Here is a 17041-nt window from a genome sequence, read left to right on the forward strand (position 1 = left end):
GAGGAGCGAATTAGCGGGAGGATGGAGCAGATCTAGAGTCGGAGATCACAGGGTGGAAACGAATAGCAAAGAGGAATGGGACTGCCCTGCAGAATTACACATGCACACAAATATATACACCTATATCCACACAGACACACTCCCTCACTCTTGCCAGCAGGAGGGATCAATGATCCTCCAGCCAATGACTTCATTTTTGGGAATGGGATCCTTAACCGTGCCGGTGTTCCTCCTAACCCGCCCTGATTTTCACCTCTGCAAGGTTTTCCCACCTGATCCCGAAAGTTGGTCGGGTTTTTTGGTGTTTTTGTTTTGTTTTGTTTTGTTTTGTGAATGTCAGACAGGAGCTCAGAGCAGGCAGGGGTGTGAAGGGAGCTGCGACCCTCGGCTTACCTTCCACCAGGGAGGTGAGTAAAGTGACATTTGCGGCCTTACGCCTGCCGGCTGGTAAATTCAAACCGATTTTTTCTAGCCTTTCTCGCAAAGATCTCCCCCCGTTTTTCGATTTGGCTCTAGAATTGCAAAGAAATTAACATCGTGATTAACCCCGCAGTGTTCCTGGAAGAAACGTTTAGTCTGTGCAGTCAGCGAAGCCTGGAAGGGTTTTCACTCGATGTTAAGGACTCTGGGGGTGTGGATTTCTGCTCGGGTTTGCTGAGATTTTCTTAATTTCTCCCAGGGGTAGAAGCGGGGATGAACCCATTTTTCTCCCGATTTTATCCAGGGAAATCAAATAACGCCAAACAGCAATAATTAATGGAAAGGTTCTGATCTAGAGAGCAAATGGATATGACACCAACTTGTATTAAGACGGAGTAAAGAGATGGATAGGAAGGTAGAGGAGGATTAAACCCTCTGTTATAACAGGAAAGAGCCAGAATGGGACGAGGGGATAAAAAACCGAATAAATCTGAAAAGTTCGAAGGGAGTGTGTGTGCGCCTGTGGATAAACTGTAAAGGAGGGAAATATTTATTAAACCTTCTCGCGCGTGTGAGTGTGTTCCTGTGCGAGGAGGTGACTCTGAGAGGAAGAGCTCACCTGAGGCAGGGTGCGTTATAAAGAGGGAATGGATCGCCTGGGGGAAGATTGGAATATCTGTCGGAGGTTACTGATAAGGGCTATAAAAGGATGAGTGAGCTATTGTTCGAACGCCCATACATATGTAAACCCCCAGGGATGAAATCTTGCCACCTGCGAAGTCGGGTAGAGTTTTGGCACCTAAGAACAGAGTCAGTCACAACACTCTCTTAATTCTTACTTAAAATTTGTTTAAGAATTAGCAGTCACACTTAGAGAAAGGAAACCAGAAACTACAGAGAAGCCACACTAGCTTCCCACTATTATATATCGAAGTAAATAGGGCTGGATGGCAGAACTGCAAGAGAGCAGCTTTCTATATCTCATCTGCTCTGAACCAAAATCTTGTTTAAAATTTAGATTCAAGATAGGAACTGAAGTCAGCAGCAGCCAATGATTACGGCTTGGGCCACCTCCAGAAATCTGCTGAAGTTCAATAATAATGTTCCTTTACCTTGGTAATTATATTTTCTACAGAGCATCTCTCAGATGTTCTCCCTGCTCTATTTGTAGTTGTACAGAAGGAGCAAGCAGGTTAGCATCTGTAAGTAAAGATCTCTGCTGCTGTCCCTGGCAGCTGAACAATGATTACAGACATTCACGTGGAACAGCAGCTATTTTGGGAGACCCGAATTCTCACGTGTATATTTGGGTGACTGACCGCATGTAGCAGAACTTTACCCCTTTTCTCCAGTCACAGAGCCAGAGCCCTTGACGTCATCACAGAATTTTTTGCGGTGGGGAGGGGGGAACTCCAAACACCAACTTCATTTTAAAGCCCCTTATAACCAACGCATCCAAATTGCTGCTGCAGGAGTTGCCAAGATATTTCCTCCTCTAAGATTAGCAACTTTTATACAGTATCTGAAGTTTATTCATTTTCAGTTTGTATGCATTTGTCTCTGCCTAAAAGTTATGTTTTTTATTACAGTCTACCTCACACACAGAAAATTAAATCTTGTACCCTCTCAGCCTGAGTGAGTGAGCTGGTACCTCATACTGTTGCCTCATGGCTTCTCCCCTGTTGTGACTGGAGATAGAGCCTTAGCTCACCTTTCTTACAGACAAGTCATGCTGACAATTCACAGTCCCTCAGGCACTGCCAAGAAGAAAAAGCCCTTTCTCCCTGGCAGCCTTTCCAACTAATGGTCCCAGAGCTTAAATTCTTGTTGCTTCTACATAAAAGCACAGTCTCCCACTTGTTATGATGGAGTGGCAACCGGGCCTGTAGGTTGTTCCTTGCTTCCCACTTCCTTCAGTGCCAACAACGCCAACTATTTTGAGGTCTTCAGCAAAATCCACCAGGGCATTAGTGGTGATTCGCACAAATGTTAAGCAGCAAAGGCCTCAAGACCAGCTGTGAGTGATCCCTCTAGCAACTTTCTCTGTGTGAAGCATTTTTTCTGACTTTCAGAGCTACCTGTTGGTGGTTTTTCTTTAGTCAGGTACCTGCATACCTTACAGTTTGCCTATCAGATCCCTGCCAATTTCTTGTATGACACCAGGTGTCATAATTGCCATCATTGCCTGATCATTATTGCCATATAGAGGAAGCCTCGTGGGTTTATCTAGGAAATCCCTAGAAATACATCAGGTCCTGAAATACTTCCAGTTCATCCTGAAACACGCCCATCATGGCATTTTATTTTGTCCACTTTCTAAGAGAGAAGTGTGAGGAGGAGAAAAGATAGAAAGTGTGTGCATGGACAAGGAGAAAATCTTTCCATCTCAGTTCCTTCATTTGTAGCTAAACAAGGCCAAATCCTTGTCTCCTCTCCATACATCCATCCCAGTGTCTGAACACAGCATATTTTCACCTTATCACCAGCATTACATGCACAGGCTCTATCAATAGGACCAATGCATATTTGAAATCATCTTTACTGTTGACCAAGGATTTCTGGTGCATGCATGGAGGCCCAGACACATTCACACATTTGCCCCAGACTCTTACCTTCTAAGTACTCCTCCTAGGAGAGATGCATTCAGACACTCTGGAGGGGAAAGGCGTCTTTGAACTTCTCCCACAGTTACTTTATACTTTGAAGTTGAGCTAAGCAAAGACAAGCGGCCAGGTACAGAGCAAAACACCTCTCCGGTATTGACTGAAATTCCACCCAGGAAGCCATCTTTATTCATCATCAAAGAAGTAACAGATTTTGGAGGAACCGGAACTGGAGAAAGAAAAGGGGAGGAGGGGAGAGAGAAACCATCAGGCCACAAAGGAGAACAGGATAACCACAGTCTCTCTCACATGCACAGAACAGCAAAATGAAAGGGAATTTTGAATCTCTGGCTACCTCCAGCAACCTAAAGGGTGCTGCTCCCCCAACCTCTAGGAAATTGCTCCATGAATGATGGATGGAGAGAAGGGTGGTACAGTACAGCCTCTATGCAGGGTTTGATCATTGGGAAATAAAATACATATTGGCAAGCACCTGGCAACTTTCGGGTTTGAGCCTGTGTCTCACCCAGAGCCCCCCGATGCCTTTTGTACAACGGACAGCGCCTTTCTGGAGGGGAAAAAAAGAGGAAAATTTACTTTTTTTTGGCTAATGTTTCCATTACTGCTAAGCTGAGCCAGGAATAAATTCACTACACAAAGGGAGTTGCTGTCTTAAATGAGTATCAAGGCTGGAGGATACAGCAATGAGAAGACAGCTCTGTTATTGCTTTGTGTTTTTATTAAGTCTGGTTTATGAAATAAAATGAGTCTTTTCCTTCAGAAAAATGAACACCAGGAAAAAATATCTGGTCTAACCATGGTGTTCTCCACTCTGATCATATTGTGCTGTCCGTGAATTAGTAGGAACTCTCCTGCCCCTAAATAAAACTGATTTAGTTACTGCAACACATATTTAAAAGTAGTTATAGGGAAAAGTAAAAAGAGAATGATAAAGTGAAATTAACAAAATAAAACCATGTTGTTCTCTCCAAGATAAAATGAAGTATTTCCTTTCTCTGAGAAACCAGTGAGGTTATTTTAAGAGTAACCAAGGGGATTATAATGAACAAATTCCTATAATAGCAACCAGACACACTCAGAAATAAACAACAAAATTGGTTGAACTAAAACTGAGAGCCATTCCCCCGTGACATGAATTTTGTTTACAAATGAACTTAAATAGCTCTCTCATAATTGTGTGTAACTGTTATGATTTACAGCAGGTGCTCTAATCAATCACCCAATCACTTTAATTTATAGGGAGCCTCGCTGCATTTTCCCAGTTGTTTCATTTCTGCAAGTAATTGATAACAAACCATACTTAAGGTATGTTTTATGCAAGAGTTAATAAAAGCTGACAGCTGCTACTGCTGCTTCCTCTTGGATCCGCGGCAACACGCATTTCCTTATAGAAAATATACGCTGAAATTTGGGCTTTTGCTGGTGGGAGAGCCCTGGCAGTTTCCAGCGGGCATGTTTCAGAGGAGAAGACTAATTGATTACACACCCTCTTTGAGCAGATACTGCTCCACAATCTCCCGTTTCCACTCAATCAATTGCAAAACCAATTCGGCAAATAATAAGGTTCTATTATGCACATATGCCAGCTATTTAGGTAGTTATAATACATGTCAGTTAAGTCATAAAAGCCCTGTTTATTTGCAACATATCTGGAGAATCAAACCATTAGGGTTGAGCGGATATTTAAGTCATCTGGAGCTGCTAAACAATAAGATCGGGTATCCTAATATATTACCAAGTGCTAACTACTGGGCAATTGCCAATTTTATAACCTCAGTGCATGGAATAGACACAACCGTGTTTCACTGTTTTTATTACAGATCATTTCCTACTGCCAGACCAGACCCCCACAATAAAAGCTCTATAACAGCTAAAAACCAAAAGGCATGTCGATTTTAGATATACATATTGCTTCGTATGCCTTGTATACAGTCTCCAGTATAAACAAATTATTTTGAGTGGCTTGACTTCAGGGAATCGGAAAGTGAAATGGATTCCTATTTCTCTATTATTTTTAGTTAGGCACTTTATGCAGCTCATAAAGGTGGTTTCAAATAGTTTGAGAGCGGCTCAGAAACAGTTATAAAAGAGTTAGAGGCCTGCTCCTGCTTTCGTTGCTGTTATTAGGAATTTTTTTGCCATTTATTCTATAGGAAAAGACTTGTTTGTACATCAGAGGCAGTTCCAGCAGACCAAAAAATTGTATTTATATTTTCCCCCTTGTTATACATAAGCATATCTCTTATTTCATGCACAATGATCTGTTTGAGTGAAGCATCAAGTAGAAAAAATAGAAATTAAAAAAGAAAAAAAAAAAAGTTGTATTAAAGCAGTGCCACCAGACAGATTTTCATGACTGGCATTTTTTTCTTGGGACAAACACATGGGCTGTGCAGTTCGAGTACACCTTCACCGTGGCTATATTTAGTGACCAGTTTATCAGGTCACTGTCCAGTGAACTGAGAAATTAAACAAGAGGCAGCAATTCCACGAACATCTGATCTTAGTCCAAACTCACTAAAGAGAGAAGGACCCGTGCAATGCTTAAATGTACCTCACCCTGCTCGCTTTGGCCTTTTGGAGCACTCATTACATTAGTTAACCTTTGAATTATGGATTTTCACGTGCTTGGTGTTTTTTTTCTTCTCCCTTGCAAATTGCTTTTGGGAAGCAGGCTGGCTCCCTTCCCTGCTATGCTGAGAGCTCCTCAGCTTCTCTTCCTAGCAGTGTTTCCCTGAAAAGAACGACATGAACAAACCCATCAGCTGGAGTCTGATAGCTCTGAACCCATCTGAGAGGCTTGCCAGGCGGTGTAAGCATATCTATCGCAATTTCATAGCTTCAGAGAGATCTGTTCTATCTGGGCTCTATATCTTCTGTAAATTACCTAATGCTGCCTCAAAAAAGTGTTTGCCATGGAATGAATTATCTCTATCTATATCATATCTATATGTTTATCATGGCTGGAGCTTTTCAGACACAGCCCAGACATCAGCAGAGATAACAGAACGTGGAGCTTTTGTGGGTGAGGAGATCTCCACGTCCATGCGTGCAGCGCGTGTGTCAAATCCCTGCTCGTATGTAAATAAACCCGAATGCAGAGGATATTTTTAGCCGATATCAACTTCCCCAGTTGGTTAGGGACTGCCACAAATGCTGAAATGACACAGAATAACACACACGTATCCACGCGGCGTCCCCACCATTCCTGCTCTCACTTTATCCCACTTAGTTCTTGTTATCCCCAGCAAAAGCTGTTTGATTTTCTTTCACTCCCAAATTCTATTTGCTGCGTGTGTGTGAGCACTCACAAATACATCATTCCCCCTTTCAAAATCTCTGCCTCCTCCCTTCCTTTATACTTCTTTATTTACCTCCTTTGTCTCTCTTTTTCTTTCCTCTCCTTTTCCACCTCTTTATCTCTTTTTCCTCCCTTTTGGTTTTTTTTTTGTTTGTTTTGTTTTTGTTTCTTTTCTCTCCTCCTGTGGTTACTTCCAGCCTCTTTGTCATTTCTCCCCCTTCCATTTCTCTTCAGCTTATCAATAAACCGGGAGAGCAACAGTAGCCGCTTGATTTGTTAGTAATTATAAGCATACTGTTCCTGCAAACGGGATCTCTAGATGAGTGAGATCGCTTTAAAACGACAGCAGGAAATGGTGGGGAAATGGAGCATGGCGAAACTCAGCGTGAAGCTTTCAGTTCTTTACATGTTTACAATTTTCTGTGCATACATTAAGTCTTAGGCTTCTCCTTTTTTTCTTTCTTTTTTTTTTTTTTTGGTGGTGGTTTTCTGTTGCCTTGCTCGCCAAAAACGTGTGAAAATGCGCACAAATGTGAACGCACAAGTGGAAATGGGGTGGAAAAAGTTGTTTTAACGACAGTAAAACTAAAGAAATAATAGATTTATGTCCTGCAAACAGCTGCTTAAGAAGGGTTTAAGCTATGGATATCATTGCAATAACCCGGCTGAATAATATGGTAGTCGAACAGCCAGTCAAATAATCAATCAGAAAAATTATTTCTTGTATTTTTTACTAAGAAACGTCCTGGACAAATTAATTACTAATAAACTATCAAACTACTTTCAATTTTTTTTTACTCTGCCTACTGGGCTTTAAATGAGTAAAAAGTTCTTTGTCCATGCTAACAACAGGACTTTGCTGTAACTGGTGATTTGCTCTGACTCTGTAGCCAAGCCTAAAACGTCCAGGAGCAGCATCTTAGACGCTGAAACTAAAGAGACCCGGATCTTATCTTAATTTTAAGGAACAAATATGAAAATTGCGTGTTCATCTCCCATTTCCTTCTGTCCTCCTCGTCCCCTCCTCTCCTCCCGCCCCTCTCCTCCACCGCAGTCCCCGTCCCCTGAAAGCCAGGACTAAATTTCAAAGTGGAATGTATTCCCTCGAAACTGTTTTGCATTTAATTAAAGGGGATCCTTAGGTTCAGCGGGTAATTCAGGAATAAGCACGAAACTGAGTGGCATTGAAGCAACATCTCTTGAGCCCCAGATCTATCACCTGAAAAACTGAGGCCGGAGTGGTTTTCAGTTAATTATTTATCAGCTGCTTCAAGGGGTGGGGAGGAAACTCGTGCTGGATTATTAACAGCTAAAAACAAAAGGTTAAGAGACCTTCTTTCATGTGTTTCCTTAAGATAGGAGGAACAACGGAGCGTGTTTGCAAGGCCATGAATTAAGGTCTTCCAAGTTAAAATGGCCTTTCATGCTAAATCAGATGTGAGTGTGCAGAGATCGTCAGAAACAGTTGAAAGTAAATAAATACATCAGAATAATTTTAAGGTCACTGACTGTGCCCCAGAGTCACAAAAATTAACTTGGGACTCGGGCCACATAAGGTTTTGCAGGAAGACAACTTCTTTCGCCACAGAGAGTGCCAAGCAAATTTCAGATGAGCATTTGATAAGGGGACCCAATCTTTTATTCCTGACACATGGAAAACCTTCCCTTCATTTCAGCAAAAATCGAGGGAAAGGCCTCCAAACGTGCAGTCAGCAAGCTCTGAAAGCTGAGTTAAATCTGATATTAATGCTCTTGGTGATTATTATCATCTTGATGATTTATCTGGCTCCCTCCCTCCCACTTCCACCACCCAAATCCTAATGGAAGTGGGAGTTAAAGATGATTTTTTAATGTCTCGTTGGATTTTTAGACTGCTAATGTACCGCATCCTTCTCATTATTAGTTTATTGATTGTTCATTGATCAGCCCCCTTCAAATCGTATTAACCACCCTCTGCCAGTTTAGATTAGGAGAGTTTAAAAAGCACCTTTCATTATTTCAGCGCCACCACCACTACAGTGGAGTTCAGGCTTGGTAGCTTAATGCTCTCTCTAATGGGGCAGCTAAGAGACAAGGGGCCACGGTCCCTGCCTATTGCATTAATAGCTCAAAGGGGGCTAATACAGAAAATTAGCCTTAAACGAGCTCTGGAGATCTCCAAATGAAAGAGCCATTTATCACGCTGGCTACCTTCACTCCACTCGTTTGCTCTCTCTACTGGGAACAACTCATTTCCTCTTAACTAAATTACTTCAGAAATGTCAAGTAAGCTCAGATAGCAAACATAACAAGAGCCTGGGTATATGTAATCTGTTGTGCGGGATCGATACCTGAGATAAATCAATAGCCATGTATGAATCCCTATATAATTTCCTTAATATTTTGGCAAACCTTTTGCATAGTGAGACAATTCCCTTTGCAGGCCTCAAAGGCCATAAAGGAACAGACAGAGACTGGGTGATATAATTACGTTTAGGCTTCAAGTCCCCATCATACTTTTCCCACTACTTTGCAATTAAAGAAATTGAGGCACTCAACTAGGATTGGGTGAAGCAGACCCCCTGCGACCCTTGCCTACCAAATATGTAGCCCAGGAGTGTTCCACTGCACAAAAATCAGGCAATACCCGTGTGTCTGTCTATCTATCTGTGCCATCTGCCTGCAAGAATGACTCACAGAGTTTAAATAACTTGTTCTTGTTTCAAAGTAGATCCTCACAGCTACAAACTGCAGGGAACAAAGCGAAATTGATACTGAATGCTCTCTGCATTGCTCCTTCCCTTGTCCTGATTAAATATTGACTGCCACAAATGTGACCTGCTATTTATTACCCATTTATTTTCCTCTGCACCCAGGAAACTCACTGTGAAAAAAAAAATACAATATTCCTTTATGCTGGAAAGTTTCTTGGAGCTCAGAATTACTTCTAAGGAACAAAATGCTGCTACAGTGACTTTTAAACAGTTGCAAATGCATCTCGGGCTCTTTTTTAGTAACCTTATTTCCAAAGAACATGTGTCTCCTGTTCATCATGTGTAAACTCAGAGTATCTCTTCTTCTGTCTGCAAATAGGCACAAGTAATCCCACCTAGATGGGACTGAGTCTCTTTAGGCAGCAGCTGCTCCATCTGGGACCATTTCAATGCCCACACACACAAAGCACACCTAAATATATGCCTAATACATATAAAAACCTATACCTAACATGTAATAATTACTGGCATTCACATTCTAGTGCTACTCGCTGTGTAATTGCACCACCCAGCACACACATGGAATGTCTCTGCTGTCCTCGTCAGCTGAAGGATGGAGAGACAGAAGGCTGGGTGTGTTAAAAAAAAAAAAAAAAAGAAAAGAAAAAAGAAAATAATATTTTAGGTTGTGTATTCTGCGAAAGACCAGCACGGAACAACCTTAGAAAGGAGCCTCTCGACCACAAATCAAGTAATTAGTCAAATACACCCAAGAGGGAGTGTATGAGGTGTCAAGTGGGGGTGGGGAAGGGGGAGGAGAGTGAGGAAAAAAAAAAGTTAAAAATACAACAACCATCAGGTTACAGACCCTGAGGAGAAACCCCACTAAAGATCCAAACTGAACCAAAACAGGAGAAACAAACAACCTTTTTTTTTTTCTTTTTAAAGTTAAGTAAGTTTCTCTTCCTTAAAAACAAACAAACAAAAAAAAAAACCCTTTGACGTTTCAACAGATAGTCATAAATGGTGCTGTCAAATGGTCTTCAAGTTTTCATTTGTGCTCGCTCAAATAACCAGACCTTGATCATGTGTGTGAGAGACCGTGCATGGAGATTTAAATTTAAAAAAAAACCCAAACAACCAACAACAAAACAAACAATAAATACACGGAAGGACCTCATGCTGCCTTCAACACATTTTAGATAAACACCCTCCCTGTTATTTTGCTTTACATCCTAGAAGATCGTCTCTGTTAAGCTATTTGTGCGCATTTGACAAATAACAAGGTCCTGGAGATAAGTGCCGTTGGTAGCAAGCATAAGGGACAGCGTTTTTAAGCCTCATCTCTGGTACTTAAAATTGAATCTAGAAGTAGAAACTCCTTAGATAATTAAAGATAGCTTTCCTTCCATTTGCAGCGTGTGATCTGTTTAATGTCTATCAGCATAACACAACACTAATCGCCAAGCATCTTTGAGTGACTGTCAGAGAAATGTAAAAAAATTAAGCAGCTGCAATACGCCCAAAATGAGTTATTGTAATTACATTTAATTAGTTTAATTAGTTAATTATTTTGCTTACAGCTGTACAAGAGACTGCAAACATTTGTTAATATCACATTCGCTTTAACAGTATGGGGTGATTCTGCAGTTACACTAAATCATGGGCGCATATGTAGAAAGATGTAAAAAATGGGCATGGGGAAGGGGGGAATCTTGGGGGAAGGAGGGAATGTTGGAGGGAGCGGGGAAGGGGGCTGAGGCTGCCTTTCCATGGGCATCTCTTTCTCTCCTCTCCACGTTTGATTCGCCTGGGAAATGTATTTAAGCCCCAAAGGGAATCAACCTCTTCCCCCATTAAAAGCCAAGGGGTCCCCATCGAACACTATCGGGGGGAGGAGGGGAGGGAAGAGGAGCTGTGGAAACTGCACTGGAGCACGGGGTGCCCCATTAGAGAGCATTTGTGTAATTAAACCCTTTGAAGGGCGGGGGAGGCGGGGATATAAACTTTTCCTTTCTCATGTCTTATCCCTTCACTCTGTCTGCTGATCCAATCAGCTATTCATCTTGCTGCCATGGGTGCCTGCTTCCCGGAGAAATTCATTGCCCCAAAGTCAAAATATATCATGAAGATATTGCTACACAGTAAAAGTTTGTCTAGCTTGTTGGAATAATCCATACCTTTTTTAATGACAGACTGGTCCAATAAGTTCATACCGCTGTTATTGGCATCTTCAACTGACTGTGGATATAAAAACATCACTATTCAAATTGATTGGATATTAAAGAATCGCGTACATAAATCATGTCATTCCAAACTGGAGTCCCTGTTATTTCCATTTGTATTAATTCACTAGGGGAGGAGGGATTTTTTTATTGTTGTAGTATTATTATTATTATTATTATTTCCCCAAATCCACAAGGAAATGAAATTCTTACAAATTATATAGTCTTCTAATAAAACAAAAGGAGGTGTGGAGCATATGGGGTGCAATACTGGTTTTGTTATCTTATAAAACATAGATATCACATAGACTTCTTTGCATTCCATAAAGCTTTATATTTCTTCCTTTGAAAATGTGGAAATTTGGCAACATCTGCAAGATCTATTGCATGACATAAATGAACACGATTAAGGACAACTTAAATGCTCCCTCCCCTTTCCTCCCCCTCCTCCTTTTTCTTTTTTTGTTTTTTTGTTTGTTTGTTTAACCCTGCTACATTTTAATAATTCAAGGGCCATTTACTTTTTATATATCATAGTTTACATTATGGACTTTTAATTAAAGCCTGAGCCTTTCGGAGTGCAGTGCAACGCCCACATCATATAGGGGATGAACAGAAAGAGATTTACAGCTCGCAAGGTTGCTTCCATGTCCTGAATTAGTGGGGACGGGAGGGAGGAGCAGGGATACACATTATCAAAAGTATGAACCATCAAGTTGATTGCCTAGGAAAAAAAGTCTCCCGATTTCAAAGCCTTGTTTTCCCCCCTTATCCCCCTTTCTTTTCAGCCCGCTGAGGAGCACACCTGTTATTATGGCATTAACTTCTTTAGCAGGGAAGAGAACAAAGACGGGCACAGAGGACACAGCAAATGCTGGGTTTCATTTCTCAAAATGAAAGTGGTATATACAAAAAAAAACCCAAACAAGCCAAAATTACTGCTGAATCTGCACTCGGTACTGTAAAATCATCTCAGAAAGAGAAGAGGTGTCATAAGAACAATTTATTGCAGAATTCCAACAGGTTCCGTTTTAGGGTAAATTCTGGGGAAAAGGGGGACCTGTGGGTCTCTTGGCTTTATTATTTTATTTTTCCCATTACTATTACTAAAGGATTTGGGTTTTTCAGTGTTATTGCATATCTGGGAAGTTGTCACGTTTTTCCTTGTTAAGCAAAACACCTTTACAGCAAAGCAATGATTTACTTCACCATTATTTTAACTTTATCTTTGCTACGGCGAAAGCCTGAGCTTATCCGGATCCGGCCCTTATCTCCATCTCTGTGCTCAGCGGAGACATTCCAAATGGAATGAGACTTAGGAGAAAATTACATCTCCCCAAAATGTGATGGAGCAATATTTTCTATGAGATCTTTCCTTTCATTTTCCTTGAATCCACCCTCAAACGAACGCACACACGCACCCACAGAGCGGTGCCTTATGTGCTGTGTTTGGGCATGGCTGTGTGTCTCTCTCATAATCAATAGGCTACATACCTAAAGGGCACAAAATAAAATTACAAAGTCTTCCCTCCTTTCCCTGAGCAGCTCTCAGCGAGGGATGATGAGCAAACCCTGCAGCCTGCTGGAGCGCAGCGTGGCGCACCTCCATGGCACAGAATCGGAGGTAAACGTGAAACATCACCTTCTCTTTTATTTTTTTTTTCCCATCTTTCCTCCTTACCTCACCTTATCTCTGGAGCCGATGGTTGCGCACACCCTTTATGTGTGTGTGTGCACTCCGCTCGCTCCATCAGCAACGTGGGTTAGTTGTTGTAGTTAATGAGAAGACTCCTGTCTGATTTTCTATCTAATTACGCCCTCCTGCTGGGTTTTTGTACAGGATATTCGCTCAGCATGCTGGCAGTTAATAGTCACAGAGAGGATCGTAAAGATTTAATTAGGACTGCATGCGGAAACGTGGAAAAACAACTCAGACTTTTAATTACTAGACTTCTTTAGTTAAAAGTGATACCAGGGGTTACTTTATAAGAGACTTGGGTGTTTTGGTGCAACTTAACTTTCCGTGTCTCTAGCTAGCACATAGCAGCAGTGTGAGTGAGGAGGAGGAGGAGCGGAGGTGTGTGTGCAGGGAGGGGAAAGGTGATGAGTTTCCAGATATACTTAGAAAATCTGGAGAGGAAGATTCCCCTCCCTTCCCTCCTCCAATAATCTGATAGCATGAGGCTTCCTAAGCACTATCTATCACCACCTTATTCGACTCCTATGGATACATCTGAGTGAAAATCTTAAAAACGGAGCTCTTTGCTTTCTTTCAAAGAGTCTAAAGAATCTGAATTTCCCCCTCCGTTTTTCCTTCATCGAATCTTTTCTTACTATAACCATACTTTTGCCCAGCTGGTGGAGGGAAAAAATATCTGGGGTTGCAATGGGGGATTTTTTTTCAGAGCCCCTATTAGATGATGCAAATTTGTTCAATAAGTAGGTCTTGGGTTCTCTGTTCCCTGTCTGGAGGTTGTAAATCGCAGATTGAAAATTCCTCTCGAGAGGGGCAGCAATAGCAATACAGTATGTCCTGTTTACAATAACAGAGCGCTATCGTGTTACAATCACTTAATTCTACCCCTGGACAATGCCTCACACATGGACTAGATTTGGTGTTTATAAAATAACCACTGTTTCTTTCTGTCACGCACTCTCTTTCTCTGTCTCCATCTCAGCCCAGCCCATTCTCATGGCACATATTTGATCAGACATGCACATACTAAAGCAAAGAGAAATATCTTTATCCAACTACATATCTCGAAATCCGTTCAACTTTTTGGACTACTAAAGAAAAGGAAAAAAACCCAGTATTTGAAACCCTTCCTGGAAATTTAATCTAGCGATGGTGGATAATGGGTATACGTCGCCTAAATAAAAATCCCTGCAGCTAGAAAAGGTTCCTCGAATCTAGAATAAATCCATATTAAATATCAAGATGGAAAACTGCCCAACCTCATCTGTCACTAGTGGGGAGACGAGAATAGAAAATGCTGAGCGGCAGCAGCGAGTTCTGGGCTGCTTTCCCTCCTGCCTGTGTTAACTTGCAGTTGGACACCTCTTCCTTCACGTGTTTCTCCTTGGGATACCCTCCTCTCCCTCTTCCCCTCCTCCCCCAGCCTGGGAACAAACTTTCAGAAATAAAGGACCTGTTTAATTTCCTGCTGTCTCAGCACCCCAAATCAAGACCCCCAGCCCTGCTGGTCTACAGCCTCGTCTGCCCCATCCTATCCCCATCCCATCGCACCCACCCCGGCCCGGCCAGCCCGGGCGAGCAGGTCGTGGGTGGCCACGGGTGGCCCCGCTGCTCTCGGAGCATCGGGGGGAGGCACTTTCCGCGAGGGCAGTCCCCTTCCCGCAGAATGGATGTTTTATTGGGAAACGGATGGACGGCTGCTTTATTTGAGCTCCTTCTTTCCTATTATTTCCTCTCTTCCTTCTTTACGTCTTTCTCTCTTTCCCTGTCTTCCCCCTCCTTTCCCTCTCTTCTCTATCTTTTCTTCTTTTTCTCTCTCCTTTCGTCCTTTCTGCCTTTTATCTTTTTCTTCTCTCTTTCTTATCTCTTTCCTTTCCCTTCTCTCTCCTCTGTTTTACTCTCTCACAAAAGCACAACAATTACCGGCTTTTCTTTGGGGAAAGTGTAAATATCCAAGCACAAACAGTACTTAACGCCTATCGGTTGCAAAGAGAAAGGAGGAGAGCGATCCCCTCTCTGCATTCACAGAGGTAAAACTCGCCTTGACTTGCAAACCACTTTGTCTGAGCCAGGAATGCGAGACGAGACCTGCGCATCGCGCCCGTGGCGGTCAGGGGCTGCCCCCAGGTCTCAAAGCCACCTTGGAAACCCGCAGAAACCAGCGACCCGACGGTCAGTGAGCTCGGAGGCGGGAGCAAATCCAAATAGCAAAACCTTTCTATTTCTAAAACACTTCGCCCCAGCAAAGCTCGGGGATTTTCCCGTGCAGCCCTAAGACAAGCCTCAAGCCAAAGCAATGCATCCCCTCCGCTTCCCTGCCGCTGATTCCTCTCATGTACAGCAGCATCCTTTTTCACGGCTATTTTTTATCTTCCCAGCTCCTCTTTTCTCCTTTCTTTTTCCCTTTCTGTAACTTTGAAGTCGTTATTTCATCCAGTGGTCCATATCTTTATTTAGCCCAAGACTAAATACATGTACAGATATGATATATGACAAAGAAATTTTGTGAAAAAAACAAAACAAAACAAAACCGAAGCCGCATGGAGGGGAACCCACAAAATTCCGATTAGGAAAGCCTAAGGCAGGACTTGGACTCTGGAGGCTCCAGCCTCCGCCTGGAGGGTTCACACGGGCTGGCCATGCCCTGCCCCAACAAGGTGCAAATCACCCCAGCACCGAAGCTGTTAAGGGTCCGTCTGTTTTTAGGAAATAACACGTGATGATGAGTTTCGCGTGGGATGGAAGAAAGCTGGGAAATACTGTGCTTTGAGCCCGGCGAAACTCCTTTGTTATCCAAAAGAGGGAATGAAACTATTTAAAATCAGGGCTACCCTACCAAGCACACTTAACAAATAAGGGGGGTGGGGGGACGGACACAGGACTTGTTCCTGATCACCAGTTATTGCTTTTGGTTTGTTTATATTTTCCCTCCCTCCCGGATGAAAAATGTAGTAATTCGACAGTTTCATCAAAATTTCTGAACGGCAGGAAATTGGTTGGGGGGGGGGGGGGGGGAGGGGGGGGGAGGGGAGTGGAAGCTGAGATTGCATGGGAAATAACTGAAATTTGAAAAGCCAAGCTTGAACTCTGCCAGCTTTTGAAACACGTGGAATATTTAGAGCAGCATGTCTGCCTTCCCCCTGCACTTTGCTGCTTTGCCATGTAGGGGAGGGTTTATAAAGCAGAGCCTGTGCGTGACAGCAAGGAAACAAATTCTCTTACTAAAAAAAAAAAAAAAAAGAAAGAAAAAAAAAAAAAACAGGCGTCGCGGGGGGGGGGGGGGAGGTGGGGGGGGGAGTACCAGAGTTACAAAGCCAGTGTGGAAAAAGAATGGCAACCCACAGAAATATTGCTGGAAACCCCTCAGCGATCATTCCTAGCCCAGGGACAGGGGCTCCAGCTGCACTGCCCGGGAGAAAGAAACGCGGTGCCTTACCTGGACCTCCTCCATCCCTGGGTGTCCGATGCCGTGCAGAGAAAGGCTGTCCCCCATGCCGGAGTCAAGGCCATGGTGAGCTGAGTGCAGGAGGACATCTGGCCTCCTTACTGAGTGGTAGTCCCGCCTGGGGTCCAGTCCCGAGAGCTGGGGCAGGGCGGCCCGAGGCTGTGGCAGCAGTGACCCGGTTTCTGATCCCACCTCTTGCCTCTGCCTCTGTCCCCAGGGGTGCTGCTGGGGCTGATGCAAGGGGTTTAGGGAGTAGGGGTCATTGACATGGGAGTAAGGGTCCTGGCTTTGGTGGTAAGGAAGAGGCTGATAGGGGGGTGGGAAATAAGGCGGCTGGAAATCCGAGGATGGGGTGTGAGAGAGCGGAGGAGCGCTGGAGTAGGGTCCCTGCGAGACGGATCCCAGCTGGGACAGCCTGGAACTGTGGCTGGGCACTCCATCATGCCGGTCCTACAAGCGGAATGACATACAAACAACAACAAAAAAGAGGACCTTTTTAAAAAAAAAAAAAAAAAAAGTAAAAGGAGCACAAACCCACCCCGAAGTAAAATAAACCAAAATATAAACAGTTGGAAAGTGGGATTCGGATGTGCCCCCTTCCCCCACCAATTATTAGAAATGTTCCAGTGTTTAGCAC

The 17041-nt window shown here is 43.1% G+C and overlaps 1 protein-coding gene across 4 annotated transcripts in view; it reads right to left on the minus strand.

The window, feature by feature from the left end:
* Positions 1-17024, minus strand: part of LOC121672413 (transcription factor AP-2-beta) — a 28327-nt gene extending 11303 nt beyond the window's left edge. For 3 of the 4 annotated variants that reach the window (XM_042045053.1, XM_042045055.1, XM_042045054.1), the window contains exons 1-5: positions 16396-17024; positions 11219-11279; positions 3517-3591; positions 3033-3252; positions 394-512 (exon numbers count right to left, since the gene is read on the minus strand). In XM_042045053.1, the coding sequence (XP_041900987.1) occupies positions 394-512; positions 3033-3252; positions 3517-3591; positions 11219-11279; positions 16396-16452 (532 nt within the window). In that variant the 5' untranslated portion in view covers positions 16453-17024. The remainder of the gene's footprint in view (positions 1-393; positions 513-3032; positions 3253-3516; positions 3592-11218; positions 11280-16395) is intronic. The other variant, XM_042045056.1, reaches the window with a different exon arrangement.
* Between the last annotated feature and the right edge of the window lie 17 nt (positions 17025-17041).

This window comes from Corvus kubaryi, unplaced genomic scaffold (assembly GCF_017639235.1).
Source record: "Corvus kubaryi isolate FWS band 111438036 unplaced genomic scaffold, C.kubaryi_AGA036_p1.0 61960, whole genome shotgun sequence".
In the NCBI taxonomy this organism is placed as follows: Eukaryota; Metazoa; Chordata; class Aves; order Passeriformes; family Corvidae; genus Corvus; species Corvus kubaryi.